This window comes from Stegostoma tigrinum, chromosome 6 (genome assembly GCF_030684315.1).
Source record: "Stegostoma tigrinum isolate sSteTig4 chromosome 6, sSteTig4.hap1, whole genome shotgun sequence".
NCBI classification, from domain to species: Eukaryota; Metazoa; Chordata; class Chondrichthyes; order Orectolobiformes; family Stegostomatidae; genus Stegostoma; species Stegostoma tigrinum.
In genome coordinates, this window is record NC_081359.1 from 112,973,712 (window position 1) to 112,993,633 (window position 19,922).

The window sequence follows — 19,922 nt, forward strand, 5'->3', positions numbered from 1 at the left end:
CGTACAGAATTACTTACATTACTTAATAAGCTCTGACATACTGATTACCCAGGTTTTAACTAATTCAAAAACCACAACCAATCTTACAATAGACAGCAATAAAAATATATACATAAGTGACAGAATTTACAACAGCTGGACGGCATTAACCGCTGTTTCACAAATGCACATCAGGAGACATTTAATGAAACCAAGGTAGCCTGGCTAGGAGCTGGACGCTTGCAATTTGTCATTCTTTAACCAAATGTGAAACTGAGTGAAGATGGATCCCAGAAGTTACTCTTCATCAGATTGTATTTGTGCATAAAAAACCGTGTATCTCTGGTGCAGATAGCGTGCATCGGTGACATTTGCCTCTGTGATCTACAGCCCTAGGCTTCTCCATTAACCCATTGGTGATTTTGGTTTTACCTACCCCGTTCCCTGCAGCAATCCCAGGGAATTTGCTAAATTCCCTGCACTGTCTGCTTGCGAGCCCAAGCCTGACTGATTACCCAGACACGATAAGACAAACTTTGACAGCAGGAGGATGTAACTGCAGCCGACTCAGTTTTGTAGGTGAGTAAGGCATGGCACAACAAGGAAACAGAGCGAGTAAAGGACAGGAGAACAGGTTCAGCTATTGAATAGGGGGAGCTGGTGGAGGGAGCAAGTAATATAACCATGTTGGCAGTGGGTAGTTAACTGTGTGGTCAATGGGTATATTACAGTGGAATTACAGTGACAGTGGGTATATTACAGTGCGGGCCATGGGTATATTACAGTGCGGGCGGTGGGTATATTACAGTGCGGGCCGTGGGTATATTACAGTGCGGGCGGTGGGTATATTACAGTGCGGGCGATGGGTATATTACATTGCGGGCAGTGAGTATATTACAGTGTGGGCGGTGGGTATATTACAGTGCAGGCCGTGGGTATATTACAGTGCGGGCAGTGGGTATATTACAGTGTGGGCGGTGGGTATATTACAGTGCGGGTGGTGGGTATATTACAGTGCGGGCAGTGGGTACATTACAGTGTGTGCGGTGGGTATATTACAGTGTGGGCGGTGGGTATATTGCAGTGCGGGCTGTGGGTATATTACAGTGTGGGTGGTGGGTATATTACAGTGTGGGCGGTGGGTATATTACAGTGCGGGCGGTGGGTATATTACAGTGTGGGCGGTGGGTATATTACAGTGCGGGCAGTGGGTATATTACATTGCGGGCACTGGGTACATTACAGTCTGGGCGGTGGGTATATTACAGTGCGGGCTGTGGGTATATTACAGTGCGGGCGGTGGGTATATTACAGTGTGGGCGGTGGGTATATTACAGTGCTGGCGGTGGGTATATTACAGTGTGGGCGGTGGGTATATTACAGTGCGGGCGGTGGGTATATTACATTGTGGGCACTGGGTACATTACAGTGTGGGCAGTGGGTATATTACAGTGCAGGCGGTGGGTATATTACAGTGTGGGCGGTGGGTATATTACAGTGCGGGCGGTGGGTATATTACAGTGTGGGCGGTGGGTATATTACAGTGCGGGCGGTGGGTATATTACAGTGTGGGCGGTGGGTATATTACAGTGCAGGCGGTGGGTATATTACAGTGTGGGCGGTGGGTATATTACAGTGTGGGCAGTGGGTATATTACAGTGTTGGTGGTGGGTATATTACAGTGTGGGCAGTGGGTATATTACAGTGTTGGTGGTGGGTATATTACAGTGTGGGCGGTGGATATATTACAGCGTAAGTGGTGGGTATATTACAGTGTTGGCAGTGGGTATATTACAGTGCGGGCCATGGGTATATTACAGTGTGGCGGTGGGTATATTACAGTGCGGGCAGTGGGTATATTACAGTGCGAGCAGTGGGTATATTACAGTGCGGGCTGTGGGTATATTGCAGTGTGGGCACTGGGTACATTACAGTGTGGGCGGTGGGTATATTACAGTGCAGGCGGTGGGTATATTACAGTGTGGGCGGTGGGTATATTACAGTGTGGGCAGTGGGTATATTACAGTGTGGGTGGTGGGTATATTACAGTGCGGGCGGTGGGTATATTACAGTGTGGGTAGTGGGTATATTACAGTGTGGGCAGTGGGTATATTACAGTGTGGGTGGTGGGTATATTACAGTGCGGGTGGTGGGTATATTACAGTGCAGGCGGTGGGTATATTACAGTGCGGGCGGTGGGTACATTACAGTGTTGGCGGTGGGTATATTACAGTGTGGGCAGTGGTTATATTGCAGTGTGGGGTGTGGGTATATTACAGTGTGGGCGGTGGGTGTATTACACTGCAGGCAGTGGGCATATTACAGTGTGGGCGGTGGGTACATTACAGTGTGGGGTGTGGGTATATTACAGTGTGGGCGGTGGGTATATTACAGTGCAGACAGTGGGTATATTACAGTGTGGGTGGTGGGTATATTACAGTGTGGGCAGTGGTTATATTGCAGTGTGGGCACTGGGTATATTACAGTGTGGGCACTGGGTACATTACAGTGTGGGCAGTGGATATATTACAGTGTGGGCGGTGGGTATATTACAGTGCAGGCGGTGGGTATATTACAGTGTGGGCAGTGGGTATATTACAGTGTGGGCACTGGGTACATTACAGTGCCGGCCCTGGGTATATTACAGTGTGGCGGTGGGTATATTACAGTGCGGGCAGTGGGTATATTACAGTGCGGGCGGTGGGTATATTACAGTGCGGGCTGTGGGTATATTGCAGTGTGGGCACTGGGTACATTACAGTGCCGGCCGTGGGTATATTACAGTGCGGGTGGTGGGTATATTACAGTGTGGGCGGTGGGTATATTACAGTGCAGGCGGTGGGTATATTACAGTGTGGGCAGTGGGTATATTACAGTGTGGGCGGTGGGTATATAACAGTGCAGGCGGTGGGTATATTACAGTGTGGGCAGTGGGTATATTACAGTGTGGGCGGTGGGTATATTACAGTGTGGGCAGTGGGTATATTACAGTGTGGGCAGTGGGTACATTACAGTGTGGGTGGTGGGTATATTACAGTGCAGGCAGTGGGTATATTACAGTGCAGGCAGTGGGTACATTACAGTGCGGGCGGTGGGTATATTACAGTGCGGGCGGTGGGTATATTACAGTGTGGGTGGTGGGTATATTACAGTGTGGGCGGTGGGTATATTACAGTGTGGGCAGTGGGTATATTGCAGTGTGGGCACTGGGTACATTACAGTGTGGGCGGTGGGTATATTACAGTGCAGGCGGTGGGTATATTACAGTGTGGGTGGTGGGTATATTACAGTGTGGGTGGTGGGTATATTACAGTGTAAGCGGTGGGTATATTACAGTGCAGGCAGTGCGTATATTACAGTGTGAGCGGTGGGTATATTACAGTGTGGGCAGTGGGTATATTACAGAGTGGGCGGTGGATATATTACAGTGTAAGCGGTGGGTATATTACAGTGTGGGCAGTGGGTATATTACAGTGTGGGCAGTCGGTATATTACAGTGTGGGCGGTGGATATATTACAGTGGAAGCAGTGGGTATATTACAGTGTGGGCAGTGGGTATATATTACAGTGTGGCGGTGGGTATATTACAGTGTGGGCAGTGGGTATATCACAGTGTGGGCAGTGGGTATATTACAGTGCGGGAAGTGGGTATATTACAGTGTGGGCAGTGGGTATATTACAGTGCGGGCAGTGGATATATTACAGTGTAAGCGGTGGGTATATTACAGTGTGGGCAGTGGGTATATTACAGTGTGGGCGGTGGATATATTACAGTGTAAGCGGTGGGTATATTACAGTGTGGGCAGTGGGTATATTACAGTGCGGGCAGTGGGTATATTACAGTGTGGCGGTGGATATATTACAGTGTAAGCGGTGGGTATATTACAGTGTGGGCAGTGGGTATATTACAGTGCGGGCAGTGGGTATATTACAGTGTGGCGGTGGGTATATTACAGTGCGGGCAGTGGGTATATTACAGTGTGGCGGTGGGTATATTACAGTGCGGGCAGTGGGTATATTACAGTGCGGGCAGTGGGTATATTACAGTGTGGCGGTGGGTATATTACAGTGCGGGCAGTGGGTATATTACAGTGCGGGCAGTGGGTATATTACAGTGTGGGTGGTGGGTATATTACAGTGCGGGCGGTGGGTATATTACAGTGCAGGCGGTGGGTATATTACAGTGCGGGCGGTGGGTACATTACAGTGTTGGCGGTGGGTATATTACAGTGCGGGCAGTGGGTATATTACAGTGCGGGCGGTGGGTTTATTACAGTGTGGGGTGTGGGTATATTACAGTGTGGGCGGTGGGTATATTACAGTGCAGGCAGTTGGTATATTACAGTGTGGGTTGTGGGTATATTACAGTGCGGGCGGTGGGTATATTACAGTGCAGGCAGTGGGTATATTACAGTGTGGGCGGTGGGTATATTACAGTGTGGGGTGTGGGTATATTACAGTGTGGGCGGTGGGTATATTACAGTGCAGGCAGTGGGTATATTACAGTGTGGGCGGTGGTTATATTGCAGTGTGGGCACTGGGTATATTACAGTGTGGGCAGTGGGTATATTACAGTGTGGGCACTGGGTATATTACAGTGTGGGCGGTGGGTATATTACAGTGCAGGCGGTGGGTACATTACAGTGCGGGCGGTGGGTATATTACAGTGCGGGCAGTGGGTATATTACAGTGTGGGTGGTGGGTATATTACAGTGCGGGCGGTGGGTATATTACAGTGCAGGCAGTGGGTATATTACAATGTGGGCGGTGGGTATATTGCAGTGTGGGCGGTGGGTATATTACAGTGTGGGCACTGGGTATTTTACAGTGTGGGCAGTGGGAATATTACAGTGTGGGCACTGGGTATATTACAGTGTGGGCAGTGGGTATATTACAGTGTGGGCACTGGGTCTATTACAGTGTGGGCAGTGGGTATATTGCAGTGCAGGCGGTGGGTGTATTACAGTGTGGGCAGTGGGTACATTACAGTGTGGGCGGTGGGTATATTACAGTGCAGGCGGTGGGTACATTACAGTGCGGGCAGTGGGTATATTACAGTGCGGGCGGTGGGTATATTACAGTGCGGGCTGTGGGTATATTGCCGTGTGGGCACTGGGTACATTTCAGTGTGGCAGTGGGTATATTACAGTGCAGGCTGTGGGTATATTACAGTGTGGGCACTGGGTATATTACAGTGTGGGCAGTGGTTATATTGCAGTGTGGGCACTGGGTATAATACAGTGTGGGCACTGGGTATATTACAGTGTGGGCAGTGGGTATATTACAGTGTGGGCGGTGGGTACATTACAGTGTGGGCAGTGGTTATATTACAGTGTGGGCAGTGGGTATATTACCGTGTGGGCAGTGGGTACATTACAGTGTGGGCGGTGGGTCTATTACAGTGTGGGTGGTGCGTATATTACAGTGCGGGCGGTGGGTATATTACAGTGCAGGCGGTGGGTACATTACAGTGTGCGTGGTGGGTATATTACAGTGTGGGCGGTGGGTACATTACAGTGTGGGCTGTGGGTATATTACAGTGCAGGCAGTGGGTATATTACAGTGCGGGCCGTGGGTACATTACAGTGCGGGCGGTGGGTATATTACAGTGTGGGTGTTGGGTGTATTACAGTGTGGGCAGTGGGTATATTACAGTGTGTGCAGTTGGTGTATTACAGTGTGGGCAGTGGGTATATTACAGTGTGGGCGGTGGGTATATTACAGTGCGGGCAGTGGGTATATTACAGTGTGGGCGGTGGGTATATTACAGTGCGGGTGGTGGGTGTATTACAGTGCGGGCAGTGGGTATATTACAGTGCGGGCCGTGGGTATATTACAGTGCGGGCAGTGGGTATATTACAGTGCAGGCAGTGGGTATATTACAGTGTGGGTGGTGGGTATATTACAGTGCGGGCAGTGGGCATATTACAGTGTGGGCGGTGGGTATATTGCAGTGCGGGCAGTGGGTTTATTACAGTGCGGGCGGTGGGTATATTACAGTGTGGGTGGTGGGTATATTACAGTGCGGGCCGAGGTATATTACAGTGCGGGCGGTGGGTATATTACAGTGTGAGCAGTGGGTATATTACAGTGTGGGCAGTGGGTATATTACAGTGCGTGCTGTGGGTATATTGCAGTGTGGGCACTGTGTACATTACAGTGTGGGCGGTGGGTATATTACAGTGACAGTGGGTATATTACAGTGCGGGCGGTGGGTATATTACAGTGTGGGCGGTGGGTATATTTCAGTTTGGCGGTGGGTGTATTACAGTGTGGGCAGTGGGTATATTACAGTGCGGGCCGTGGGTATGTTACAGTGCGGGCCGTGGGTATATTACAGTGCGGGCGGTGGGTATATTACATTGCGGGCTGTGGGTATATTACAGTGTGGGCGGTGGGTATATTACAGTGTGGGCAGTGGGTATATTGCAGTGTGGGCGATGGGTATATTACAGTGTGGGCAGTGGGTATATTACCGTGTGGGCTGTGGGTATATTACAGTGTGGGCGGTGGGTATATTACAGTGTGGGCCGTGGGTACATTACAATGTGGGCAGTGGGTATATTGCAGTGTGGGCGGTGGGTATGTTACAGTGTGGGCAGTGGGTATATTACAGTGTGGGCGGTGGGTATAATACAGTGTGGGCAGTGGGTATATTACAGTGTGGGCGGTGGGTATATTACAGTGTGGGCAGTGGGTATATTACAGTGCGGGCGGTGGGTATATTACAGTGTGGGCGGTGGATATATTACAGTGCGGGCAGTGGGCATATTACAGTGTGGGCGGTGGGTATATTGCAGTGCGGGCAGTGGGTTTATTACAGTGTGGGCGGTGGGTATATTACAGTGTGGGTGGTGGGTATATTACAGTGCGGGCCGAGGTATATTACAGTGCGGGCGGTGGGTATATTACAGTGTGAACAGTGGGTATATTACAGTGTGGGCAGTGGGTATATTACAGAGTAGGCAGTGGGTATATTACAGTGCGGGTGGTGGGTATATTACAGTGCGGGCCGTGGGTATATTACAGTGTGGGCTGTGGGTATATTACAGTGTGGGCGGTGGGTATATTACAGTGTGGGGTGTGGGTACATTACAGTGCGGGCAGTGGGTATATTACAGTGTGGGCAGTGGGTATATTGCAGTGTGGGCGGTGGGTATATTACAGTGTGGGCGGTGGGTATATTACAGTGTGGGCCGTGGGTATATTACAGTGCGGGCGGTGGGTATATTACAGTGTGGGGTGTGGGTATATTACAGTGTGGGCGGTGGGTATATTACAGTGCGGGCAGTGGGTATATTACAGTGCGGGCACTGGGTACATTACAGTCTGGGCGGTGGGTATATTACAGTGCGGGCTGTGGGTATATTACAGTGTGGGCACTGGGTATTTTAAAGTGCGGGCGCGTGGGTATAATACAGTGTGGGCAGTGGGTATATTACAGTGTGGCGGTGGGTATATTACAGTGCGGGCAGTGGGTATATTACAGTGTGGGTGGTGGGTATATTACAGTGCGGGCGGTGGGTATATTACAGTGCAGGCGGTGGGTATATTACAGTGCGGGCGGTGGGTACATTACAGTGTTGGCGGTGGGTATATTACAGTGCGGGCAGTGGGTATATTACAGTGCGGGCGGTGGGTTTATTACAGTGTGGGGTGTGGGTATATTACAGTGTGGGCGGTGGGTATATTACAGTGCAGGCAGTTGGTATATTACAGTGTGGGTTGTGGGTATATTACAGTGCGGGCAGTGGGTATATTACAGTGCAGGCAGTGGGTATATTACAGTGTGGGCGGTGGGTATATTACAGTGTGGGGTGTGGGTATATTACAGTGTGGGCGGTGGGTATATTACAGTGCAGGCAGTGGGTATATTACAGTGTGGGCGGTGGTTATATTGCAGTGTGGGCACTGGGTATATTACAGTGTGGGCAGTGGGTATATTACAGTGTGGGCACTGGGTATATTACAGTGTGGGCGGTGGGTATATTACAGTGCAGGCGGTGGGTACATTACAGTGTTGGCGGTGGGTATATTACAGTGTGGGCAGTGGGTATATTACAGTGCGGGCGGTTGGTACATTACAGTGTGGGCGGTGGGTGTATTACAGTGCAGGCAGTGGGTATATTACAATGTGGGCGGTGGGTATATTGCAGTGTGGGCGGTGGGTATATTACAGTGTGGGCACTGGGTATTTTACAGTGTGGGCAGTGGGAATATTACAGTGTGGGCACTGGGTATATTACAGTGTGGGCAGTGGGTATATTACAGTGTGGGCACTGGGTCTATTACAGTGTGGGCAGTGGGTATATTGCAGTGCAGGCGGTGGGTGTATTACAGTGTGGGCAGTGGGTACATTACAGTGTGGGCGGTGGGTATATTACAGTGCAGGCGGTGGGTACATTACAGTGCGGGCAGTGGGTATATTACAGTGCGGGCGGTGGGTATATTACAGTGCGGGCTGTGGGTATATTGCCGTGTGGGCACTGGGTACATTTCAGTGTGGCAGTGGGTATATTACAGTGCAGGCTGTGGGTATATTACAGTGTGGGCACTGGGTATATTACAGTGTGGGCAGTGGTTATATTGCAGTGTGGGCACTGGGTATAATACAGTGTGGGCACTGGGTATATTACAGTGTGGGCAGTGGGTATATTACAGTGTGGGCGGTGGGTACATTACAGTGTGGGCAGTGGTTATATTACAGTGTGGGCAGTGGGTATATTACCGTGTGGGCAGTGGGTACATTACAGTGTGGGCGGTGGGTATATTACAGTGTGGGTGGTGCGTATATTACAGTGCGGGCGGTGGGTATATTACAGTGCAGGCGGTGGGTACATTACAGTGTGCGTGGTGGGTATATTACAGTGTGGGCGGTGGGTACATTACAGTGTGGGCTGTGGGTATATTACAGTGCAGGCAGTGGGTATATTACAGTGCGGGCCGTGGGTATATTACAGTGCGGGCCGTGGGTACATTACAGTGCGGGCGGTGGGTATATTACAGTGTGGGTGTTGGGTGTATTACAGTGTGGGCAGTGGGTATATTACAGTGTGTGTAGTTGGTGTATTACAGTGTGGGCAGTGGGTATATTACAGTGTGGGCGGTGGGTATATTACAGTGCGGGCAGTGGGTATATTACAGTGTGGGAGGTGGGTATATTACAGTGCGGGTGGTGGGTGTATTACAGTGCGGGCAGTGGGTATATTACAGTGCGGGCCGTGGGTATATTACAGTGCGGGCAGTGGGTATATTACAGTGCAGGCAGTGGGTATATTACAGTGTGGGTGGTGGGTATATTACAGTGCGGGCAGTGGGCATATTACAGTGTGGGCGGTGGGTATATTGCAGTGCGGGCAGTGGGTTTATTACAGTGCGGGCGGTGGGTATATTACAGTGTGGGTGGTGGGTATATTACAGTGTGGGTGGTGGGTATATTACAGTGCGGGCCGAGGTATATTACAGTGCGGGCGGTGGGTATATTACAGTGTGAGCAGTGGGTATATTACAGTGTGGGCAGTGGGTATATTACAGAGTAGGCAGTGGGTATATTACAGTGCGGGTGGTGGGTATATTACAGTGCGGGCCGTGGGTATATTACAGTGCGTGCTGTGGGTATATTGCAGTGTGGGCACTGTGTACATTACAGTGTGGGCGGTGGGTATATTACAGTGACAGTGGGTATATTACAGTGCGGGCGGTGGGTATATTACAGTGTGGGCGGTGGGTATATTTCAGTTTGGCGGTGGGTGTATTACAGTGTGGGCAGTGGGTATATTACAGTGCGGGCCGTGGGTATGTTACAGTGCGGGCCGTGGGTATATTACAGTGCGGGCGGTGGGTATATTACATTGCGGGCTGTGGGTATATTACAGTGTGGGCGGTGGGTATATTACAGTGTGGGCAGTGGGTATATTGCAGTGTGGGCGATGGGTATATTACAGTGTGGGCAGTGGGTATATTACCGTGTGGGCTGTGGGTATATTACAGTGTGGGCGGTGGGTATATTACAGTGTGGGCCGTGGGTACATTACAATGTGGGCAGTGGGTATATTGCAGTGTGGGCGGTGGGTATGTTACAGTGTGGGCAGTGGGTATATTACAGTGTGGGCGGTGGGTATAATACAGTGTGGGCAGTGGGTATATTACAGTGTGGGCGGTGGGTATATTTCAGTGTGGGCAGTGGGTATATTACAGTGCGGGCGGTGGGTATATTACAGTGTGGGCGGTGGATATATTACAGTGCGGGCAGTGGGCATATTACAGTGTGGGCGGTGGGTATATTGCAGTGCGGGCAGTGGGTTTATTACAGTGCGGGCGGTGGGTATATTACAGTGTGGGTGGTGGGTATATTACAGTGCGGGCCGAGGTATATTACAGTGCGGGCGGTGGGTATATTACAGTGTGAACAGTGGGTATATTACAGTGTGGGCAGTGGGTATATTACAGAGTAGGCAGTGGGTATATTACAGTGCGGGTGGTGGGTATATTACAGTGCGGGCCGTGGGTATATTACAGTGTGGGCTGTGGGTATATTACAGTGTGGGCGGTGGGTATATTACAGTGTGGGGTGTGGGTACATTACAGTGCGGGCAGTGGGTATATTACAGTGTGGGCAGTGGGTATATTGCAGTGTGGGCGGTGGGTATATTACAGTGTGGGCGGTGGGTATATTACAGTGTGGGCCGTGGGTATATTACAGTGCGGGCGGTGGGTATATTACAGTGTGGGGTGTGGGTATATTACAGTGTGGGCGGTGGGTATATTACATTGCGGGCAGTGGGTATATTACATTGCGGGCAGTGCGTATATTGCAGTGTGGGCGGTGGGTATATTACAGTGTGGGCAGTGGGTATATTACAGTGTGGGCTGTGGGTATATTACAGTGCGGGCGCGTGGGTATAATACAGTGTGGGCAGTGGGTATATTACAGTGTGGGCGGTGGGTATATTACATTGCGGGCGGTGGGTATATTACAGTGCGGGCGGTGGGTGTATTACAGTGCAGGCGGTGGGTATATTTCAGTGACAGTGGGTATATTACAGTGCGGGCGGTGGGTATATTACAGTGTGGGCTGTGGGTATATTGCAGTGTGGGCACTGGGTACATTACAGTGTGGGCAGTGGGTATATTACAGTGTGGGTGGTGGGTATATTACAGTGCGGGCGGTGGGTACATTACAGTGTGGGCTGTGGGTATATTACAGTGTGGGCGGTGGGTACATTACATTGTGGGCAGTGGGCATATTACAGTGCGGCAGTGGGTATATTACAGTGTGGGCAGTGGGTATATTACAGTGCGACAGTGGGTATATTACAGTGTAGGCAGTGGGTATATTACAGTGTGGGCAGTGGGTATATTACAGTGCTGCAGTGGGTATATTACAGTGTGGGCAGTGGGTATATTACAGTGGGGGCACTGGATATATTACAGTGCGGGCCGTGGGTATATTACAGTGTGTCAGTGGGTATATTACAGTGCGGCAGTGGGTATATTACAGTCTGGGCAGTGGGTATATAACATTGTGGGCACAGGGTATATTACAGTGCGGGCAGTGGGTATATTACAGTGTGGGCAGTGGGTATATTACAGTGTGGGCACTGGGTGTATTACAGTGCACGCCGTGGGTATATTACAGTGTGGCAGTGGGTATATTACAGTGCGGGCTGAGGTATATTACAGTGTGGGCGGTGGGTATATTACAGTGCGGGCGGTGGGTATATTACAGTGCGGGCAGTGGGTATATTACAGTGGGGGCGGTGGGTATATTACAGTGCGGGCGGTGGTTATCTTACAGTGCGGCAGTGGGTATATTACAGTGTGGGTGGTGGGTATATTACAGTGCGGGCCGTGGGTATATTACAGTGTGGCAGTGGGTATCTTACAGTGCGGGCTGAGGTATATTACAGTGTGGGCGGTGGGTATATTACAGTGCGGGCGGTGGGTATATTACAGCGCCGGCGGTGGTTATATTACAGTGCGGGCAGTGGGTATATTACAGTGTGGGCGGTGGGTATATTACAGCGCGGGCGGTGGTTATATTACAGTGCGGGCGGTGGGTATATTACAGTGTGGGTGGTGGGTATATTACAGTGCGGGCAGTGGGTTTATTACAGTGCGGGCGGTGGGTATATTACAGTGCGGGCCGTGGGTATATTACAGTGTGGGGTGTTGGTATATTACAGTGCGGGTGGTGGGTATATTACAGTGCGGGCCGTGGGTATATTACAGTGTGGGCTGTGGGTATATTACAGTGCGGGCAGTGGGTATATTACAGTGCAGGCGGTGGGTATATTACAGTGACAGTGGGTATATTACAGTGCGGGCGGTGGGTATATTACAGTGTGGGCAGTGGATATATTACAGTGCGGGCAGTGGGTATATTACAGTGTGGCGGTGGATATATTACAGTGTAAGCGGTGGGTATATTACAGTGTGGGCAGTGGGTATATTACAGTGCGGGCAGTGGGTATATTACAGTGTGGCGGTGGGTATATTACAGTGCGGGCAGTGGGTATATTACAGTGCGGGCAGTGGGTATATTACAGTGTGGCGGTGGGTATATTACAGTGCGGGCAGTGGGTATATTACAGTGCGGGCAGTGGGTATATTACAGTGTCGGAAGTGGGTGTATTACAGTGCGGGCAGTGGGTATATTACAGTGCGGGCAGTGGGTATATTACAGTGTGGCGGTGGGTATATTACAGTGCGGGCAGTGGGTATATTACAGTGTTGGCAGTGGGTATATTACAGTGTGGGCGGTGGGTATATTACAGTGTGGGCGGTGGGTATATTACAGTGCAGGCAGTGGGTATATTACAGTGTGGGCGGTGGTTATATTGCAGTGTGGGCACTGGGTATATTACAGTGTGGGCAGTGGGTATATTACAGTGTGGGCACTGGGTATATTACAGTGTGGGCGGTGGGTATATTACAGTGCGGGCGGTGGGTACATTACAGTGTTGGTGGTGGGTATATTACAGTGTGGGCAGTGGGTATATTACAGTGCAGGCGGTTGGTACATTACAGTGTGGGCGGTGGGTATATTACAGTGCAGGCAGTGGGTATATTACAATGTGGGCGGTGGGTATATTGCAGGGTGGGCGGTGGGTATATTACAGTGTGCGCGGTGGTTATATTGCAGTGTGGGGACTGGGTATATTACAGTGTGGGCGGTGGTTATATTGCAGTGTGGGCACTGGGTATATTACAGTGTGGGCAGTGGGTATATTACAGTGCGGGCACTGGGTATATTACAGTGTGGGCAGTGGGTATATTGCAGTGCAGGCAGTGGGTGTATTACAGTGTGGGCAGTGGGTACATTACAGTGTGGGCGGTGGGTATATTACAGTGCGGGCGGTGGGTATATTGCAGTCTGGGCAGTGGTTATATTGCAGTGTGGGCACTGGGTATATTACAGTGTGGGCAGTGGGTATATTACAGTGTGGGCACTGGGTATTTTACAGTGTGGGCAGTGGGAATATTACAGTGTGGGCACTGGGTATATTACAGTGTGGGCAGTGGGTATATTACAGTGTGGGCACTGGGTCTATTACAGTGTGGGCAGTGGGTATATTGCAGTGCAGGCGGTGGGTGTATTACAGTGTGGGCAGTGGGTACATTACAGTGTGGGCGGTGGGTATATTACAGTGCAGGCGGTGGGTACATTACAGTGCGGGCAGTGGGTATATTACAGTGCGGGCGGTGGGTATATTACAGTGCGGGCTGTGGGTATATTGCAGTGTGGGCACTGGGTACATTTCAGTGTGGCAGTGGGTATATTACAGTGCGGGCAGTGGTTATATTGCAGTGTGGGCAGTGGGTATAATACAGTGTGGGCACTGGGTATATTACAGTGTTGGCAGTGGGTATATTACAGTGTGGGCGGTGGGTACATTACAGTGTGGGCAGTGGTTATATTACAGTGTGGGCAGTGGGTATATTACCGTGTGGGCAGTGGGTACATTACAGTGTGTGTGGTGGGTATATTACAGTGTGGGTGGTGCGTATATTACAGTTCGGGCGGTGGGTATATTACAGTGTGGGGTGTTGGTATATTACAGTGCGGGTGGTGGGTATATTACAGTGCGGGCCGTGGGTATATTACAGTGTGGGCTGTGGGTATATTACAGTGCGGGCAGTGGGTATATTACAGTGCAGGCGGTGGGTATATTACAGTGACAGTGGGTATATTACAGTGCGGGCGGTGGGTATATTACAGTGTGGGCAGTGGGTATATTACAGTGTGGGCACTGGGTATATTACAGTGTGGGCAGTGGGTATATTGCAGTGCAGGCGGTGGGTGTATTACAGTGTGGGCAGTGGGTACATTACAGTGCAGGCGGTGGGTATATTACAGTGCAGGCGGTGGGTATATTGAGGTCTGGGCAGTGGTTATATTGCAGTGTGGGCACTGGGTATATTACAGTGTGGGCAGTGGGTATATTACAGTGTGGGCACTGGGTATTTTACAGTGTGGGCAGTGGGAATATTACAGTGTGGGCACTGGGTATATTACAGTGTGGGCAGTGGGTATATTACAGTGTGGGCACTGGGTCTATTACAGTGTGGGCAGTGGGTATATTGCAGTGCAGGTGGTGGGTGTATTACAGTGTGGGCAGTGGGTACATTACAGTGTGGGCGGTGGGTATATTACAGTGCAGGCGGTGGGTACATTACAGTGCGGGCAGTGGGTATATTACAGTGCGGGCGGTGGGTATATTACAGTGCGGGCTGTGGGTATATTGCAGTGTGGGCACTGGGTACATTTCAGTGTGGCAGTGGGTATATTACAGTGCGGGCTGTGGGTATATTACAGTGTGGGCACTGGGTATATTACAGTGTGGGCAGTGGTTATATTGCAGTGTGGGCAGTGGGTATAATACAGTGTGGGCACTGGGTATATTACAGTGTTGGCAGTGGGTATATTACAGTGTGGGCGGTGGGTACATTACAGTGTGGGCAGTGGTTATATTACAGTGTGGGCAGTGGGTATATTACCGTGTGGGCAGTGGGCACATTACAGTGTGGGTGGTGGGTATATTACAGTGTGGGTGGTGCGTATATTACAGTGCGGGCGGTGGGTATATTACAGTGTGGGGTGTTGGTATATTACAGTGCGGGTGGTGGGTATATTACAGTGCGGGCCGTGGGTATATTACAGTGTGGGCTGTGGGTATATTACAGTGCGGGCAGTGGGTATATTACAGTGCAGGCGGTGGGTATATTACAGTGACAGTGGGTATATTACAGTGCGGGCTGTGGGTATATTGCAGTGTGGGCACTGGGTACATTTCAGTGTGGCAGTGGGTATATTACAGTGCGGGCTGTGGGTATATTACAGTGTGGGCACTGGGTATATTACAGTGTGGGCAGTGGTTATATTGCAGTGTGGGCAGTGGGTATAATACAGTGTGGGCACTGGGTATATTACAGTGTTGGCAGTGGGTATATTACAGTGTGGGCGGTGGGTACATTACAGTGTGGGCAGTGGTTATATTACAGTGTGGGCAGTGGGTATATTACCGTGTGGGCAGTGGGCACATTACAGTGTGGGTGGTGGGCATATTACAGTGTGGGTGGTGCGTATATTACAGTGCGGGCGGTGGGTATATTACAGTGTGGGGTGTTGGTATATTACAGTGCGGGTGGTGGGTATATTACAGTGCGGGCCGTGGGTATATTACAGTGTGGGCTGTGGGTATATTACAGTGCGGGCAGTGGGTATATTACAGTGCAGGCGGTGGGTATATTACAGTGACAGTGGGTATATTACAGTGCGGGCGGTGGGTATATTACAGTGTGGGCAGTGGGTATATTACAGTGCGGGCAGTGGGTATATTACAGTGTGGCGGTGGATATATTACAGTGTAAGCGGTGGGTATATTACAGTGTGGGCAGGGGGTATATTACAGTGCGGGCAGTGGGTATATTACAGTGTGGCGGTGGGTATATTACAGCGCGGGCGGTGGTTATATTACAGTGCGGGCAGTGGGTATATTACAGTGTGGGCGGTGGGTATATTACAGCGCGGGCGGTGGTTATATTACAGTGCGGGCGGTGGGTATATTACAGTGTGGGTGGTGGGTATATTACAGTGCGGGCAGTGGGTTTATTACAGTGCGGGCGGTGGGTATATTACAGTGCGGGCCGTGGGTATATTACAGTGTGGGGTGTTGGTATATTACAGTGCGGGTGGTGGGTATATTACAGTGCGGGCCGTGGGTATATTACAGTGTGGGCTGTGGGTATATTACAGTGCGGGCAGTGGGTATATTACAGTGCAGGCGGTGGGTATATTACAGTGACAGTGGGTATATTACAGTGCGGGCGGTGGGTATATTACAGTGTGGGCAGTGGATATATTACAGTGCGGGCAGTGGGTATATTACAGTGTGGCGGTGGATATATTACAGTGTAAGCGGTGGGTATATTACAGTGTGGGCAGTGGGTATATTACAGTGCGGGCAGTGGGTATATTACAGTGTGGCGGTGGGTATATTACAGTGCGGGCAGTGGGTATATTACAGTGCGGGCAGTGGGTATATTACAGTGTGGCGGTGGGTATATTACAGTGCGGGCAGTGGGTATATTACAGTGCGGGCAGTGGGTATATTACAGTGTCGGAAGTGGGTGTATTACAGTGCGGGCAGTGGGTATATTACAGTGCGGGCAGTGGGTATATTACAGTGTGGCGGTGGGTATATTACAGTGCGGGCAGTGGGTATATTACAGTGTTGGCAGTGGGTATATTACAGTGTGGGCGGTGGGTATATTACAGTGTGGGCGGTGGGTATATTACAGTGCAGGCAGTGGGTATATTACAGTGTGGGCGGTGGTTATATTGCAGTGTGGGCACTGGGTATATTACAGTGTGGGCAGTGGGTATATTACAGTGTGGGCACTGGGTATATTACAGTGTGGGCGGTGGGTATATTACAGTGCGGGCGGTGGGTACATTACAGTGTTGGTGGTGGGTATATTACAGTGTGGGCAGTGGGTATATTACAGTGCGGGCGGTTGGTACATTACAGTGTGGGCGGTGGGTATATTACAGTGCAGGCAGTGGGTATATTACAATGTGGGCGGTGGGTATATTGCAGGGTGGGCGGTGGGTATATTACAGTGTGCGCGGTGGTTATATTGCAGTGTGGGCACTGGGTATATTACAGTGTGGGCGGTGGTTATATTGCAGTGTGGGCACTGGGTATATTACAGTGTGGGCAGTGGGTATATTACAGTGCGGGCACTGGGTATATTACAGTGTGGGCAGTGGGTATATTGCAGTGCAGGCAGTGGGTGTATTACAGTGTGGGCAGTGGGTACATTACAGTGTGGGCGGTGGGTATATTACAGTGCGGGCGGTGGGTATATTGCAGTCTGGGCAGTGGTTATATTGCAGTGTGGGCACTGGGTATATTACAGTGTGGGCAGTGGGTATATTACAGTGTGGGCACTGGGTATTTTACAGTGTGGGCAGTGGGAATATTACAGTGTGGGCACTGGGTATATTACAGTGTGGGCAGTGGGTATATTACAGTGTGGGCACTGGGTCTATTACAGTGTGGGCAGTGGGTATATTGCAGTGCAGGCGGTGGGTGTATTACAGTGTGGGCAGTGGGTACATTACAGTGTGGGCGGTGGGTATATTACAGTGCAGGCGGTGGGTACATTACAGTGCGGGCAGTGGGTATATTACAGTGCGGGCGGTGGGTATATTACAGTGCGGGCTGTGGGTATATTGCAGTGTGGGCACTGGGTACATTTCAGTGTGGCAGTGGGTATATTACAGTGCGGGCTGTGGGTATATTACAGTGTGGGCACTGGGTATATTACAGTGTGGGCAGTGGTTATATTGCAGTGTGGGCAGTGGGTATAATACAGTGTGGGCACTGGGTATATTACAGTGTTGGCAGTGGGTATATTACAGTGTGGGCGGTGGGTACATTACAGTGTGGGCAGTGGTTATATTACAGTGTGGGCAGTGGGTATATTACCGTGTGGGCAGTGGGTACATTACAGTGTGGGTGGTGGGTATATTACAGTGTGGGTGGTGCGTATATTACAGTTCGGGCGGTGGGTATATTACAGTGTGGGGTGTTGGTATATTACAGTGCGGGTGGTGGGTATATTACAGTGCGGGCCGTGGGTATATTACAGTGTGGGCTGTGGGTATATTACAGTGCGGGCAGTGGGTATATTACAGTGCAGGCGGTGGGTATATTACAGTGACAGTGGGTATATTACAGTGCGGGCGGTGGGTATATTACAGTGTGGGCAGTGGGTATATTACAGTGTGGGCACTGGGTATATTACAGTGTGGGCAGTGGGTATATTGCAGTGCAGGCGGTGGGTGTATTACAGTGTGGGCAGTGGGTACATTACAGTGCAGGCGGTGGGTATATTACAGTGCAGGCGGTGGGTATATTGAGGTCTGGGCAGTGGTTATATTGCAGTGTGGGCACTGGGTATATTACAGTGTGGGCAGTGGGTATATTACAGTGTGGGCACTGGGTATTTTACAGTGTGGGCAGTGGGAATATTACAGTGTGGGCACTGGGTATATTACAGTGTGGGCAGTGGGTATATTACAGTGTGGGCACTGGGTCTATTACAGTGTGGGCAGTGGGTATATTGCAGTGCAGGTGGTGGGTGTATTACAGTGTGGGCAGTGGGTACATTACAGTGTGGGCGGTGGGTATATTACAGTGCAGGCGGTGGGTACATTACAGTGCGGGCAGTGGGTATATTACAGTGCGGGCGGTGGGTATATTACAGTGCGGGCTGTGGGTATATTGCAGTGTGGGCACTGGGTACATTTCAGTGTGGCAGTGGGTATATTACAGTGCGGGCTGTGGGTATATTACAGTGTGGGCACTGGGTATATTACAGTGTGGGCAGTGGTTATATTGCAGTGTGGGCAGTGGGTATAATACAGTGTGGGCACTGGGTATATTACAGTGTTGGCAGTGGGTATATTACAGTGTGGGCGGTGGGTACATTACAGTGTGGGCAGTGGTTATATTACAGTGTGGGCAGTGGGTATATTACCGTGTGGGCAGTGGGCACATTACAGTGTGGGTGGTGGGTATATTACAGTGTGGGTGGTGCGTATATTACAGTGCGGGCGGTGGGTATATTACAGTGTGGGGTGTTGGTATATTACAGTGCGGGTGGTGGGTATATTACAGTGCGGGCCGTGGGTATATTACAGTGTGGGCTGTGGGTATATTACAGTGCGGGCAGTGGGTATATTACAGTGCAGGCGGTGGGTATATTACAGTGACAGTGGGTATATTACAGTGCGGGCGGTGGGTATATTACAGTGTGGGCAGTGGGTATATTACAGTGCGGGCAGTGGGTATATTACAGTGTGGCGGTGGATATATTACAGTGTAAGCGGTGGGTATATTACAGTGTGGGCAGGGGGTATATTACAGTGTGGGCAGGGGGTATATTACAGTGCGGGCAGTGGGTATATTACAGTGTGGCGGTGGGTATATTACAGTGCGGGCAGTGGTTATATTACAGTGCGGGCAGTGGGTATATTACAGTGTGGCGGTGGGTATATTACAGTGCGGGCAGTGGATATATTACAGTGTCGGAAGTGGGTGTATTACAGTGCGGGCAGTGGGTATATTACAGTGCGGGCAGTGGGTATATTACAGTGTGGGCTGTGGGTATATTGCAGTGTGGGCACTGGGTACATTACAGTGTGGGCAGTGGGTATATTACAGTGTGGGTGGTGGGTATATTACAGTGCGGGCGGTGTGTACATTACAGTGTGGGCTGTGGGTATATTACAGTGTGGGCGGTGGGTACATTACATTGTGGGCAGTGGGCATATTACAGTGCAGCAGTGGGTATATTACAGTGTGGGCAGTGGGTATATTACAGTGCGGCAGTGGGTATATTACAGTGTAGGCAGTGGGTATATTACAGTG

General features: G+C 50.5%; 1 protein-coding gene across 2 annotated transcripts in view; it reads left to right on the top strand.

Moving 5' to 3' along the window:
* selenoj (selenoprotein J) overlaps positions 1–19,922 on the top strand; it is a 112,380-nt gene that overhangs the window by 47,945 nt on the left and 44,513 nt on the right. For both annotated transcript variants that reach the window (XM_048532091.2, XM_059646899.1), the window contains one exon: positions 430–558. In XM_048532091.2, coding sequence (XP_048388048.1) covers positions 430–558 — 129 coding nt within the window. The remainder of the gene's footprint in view (positions 1–429; positions 559–19,922) is intronic.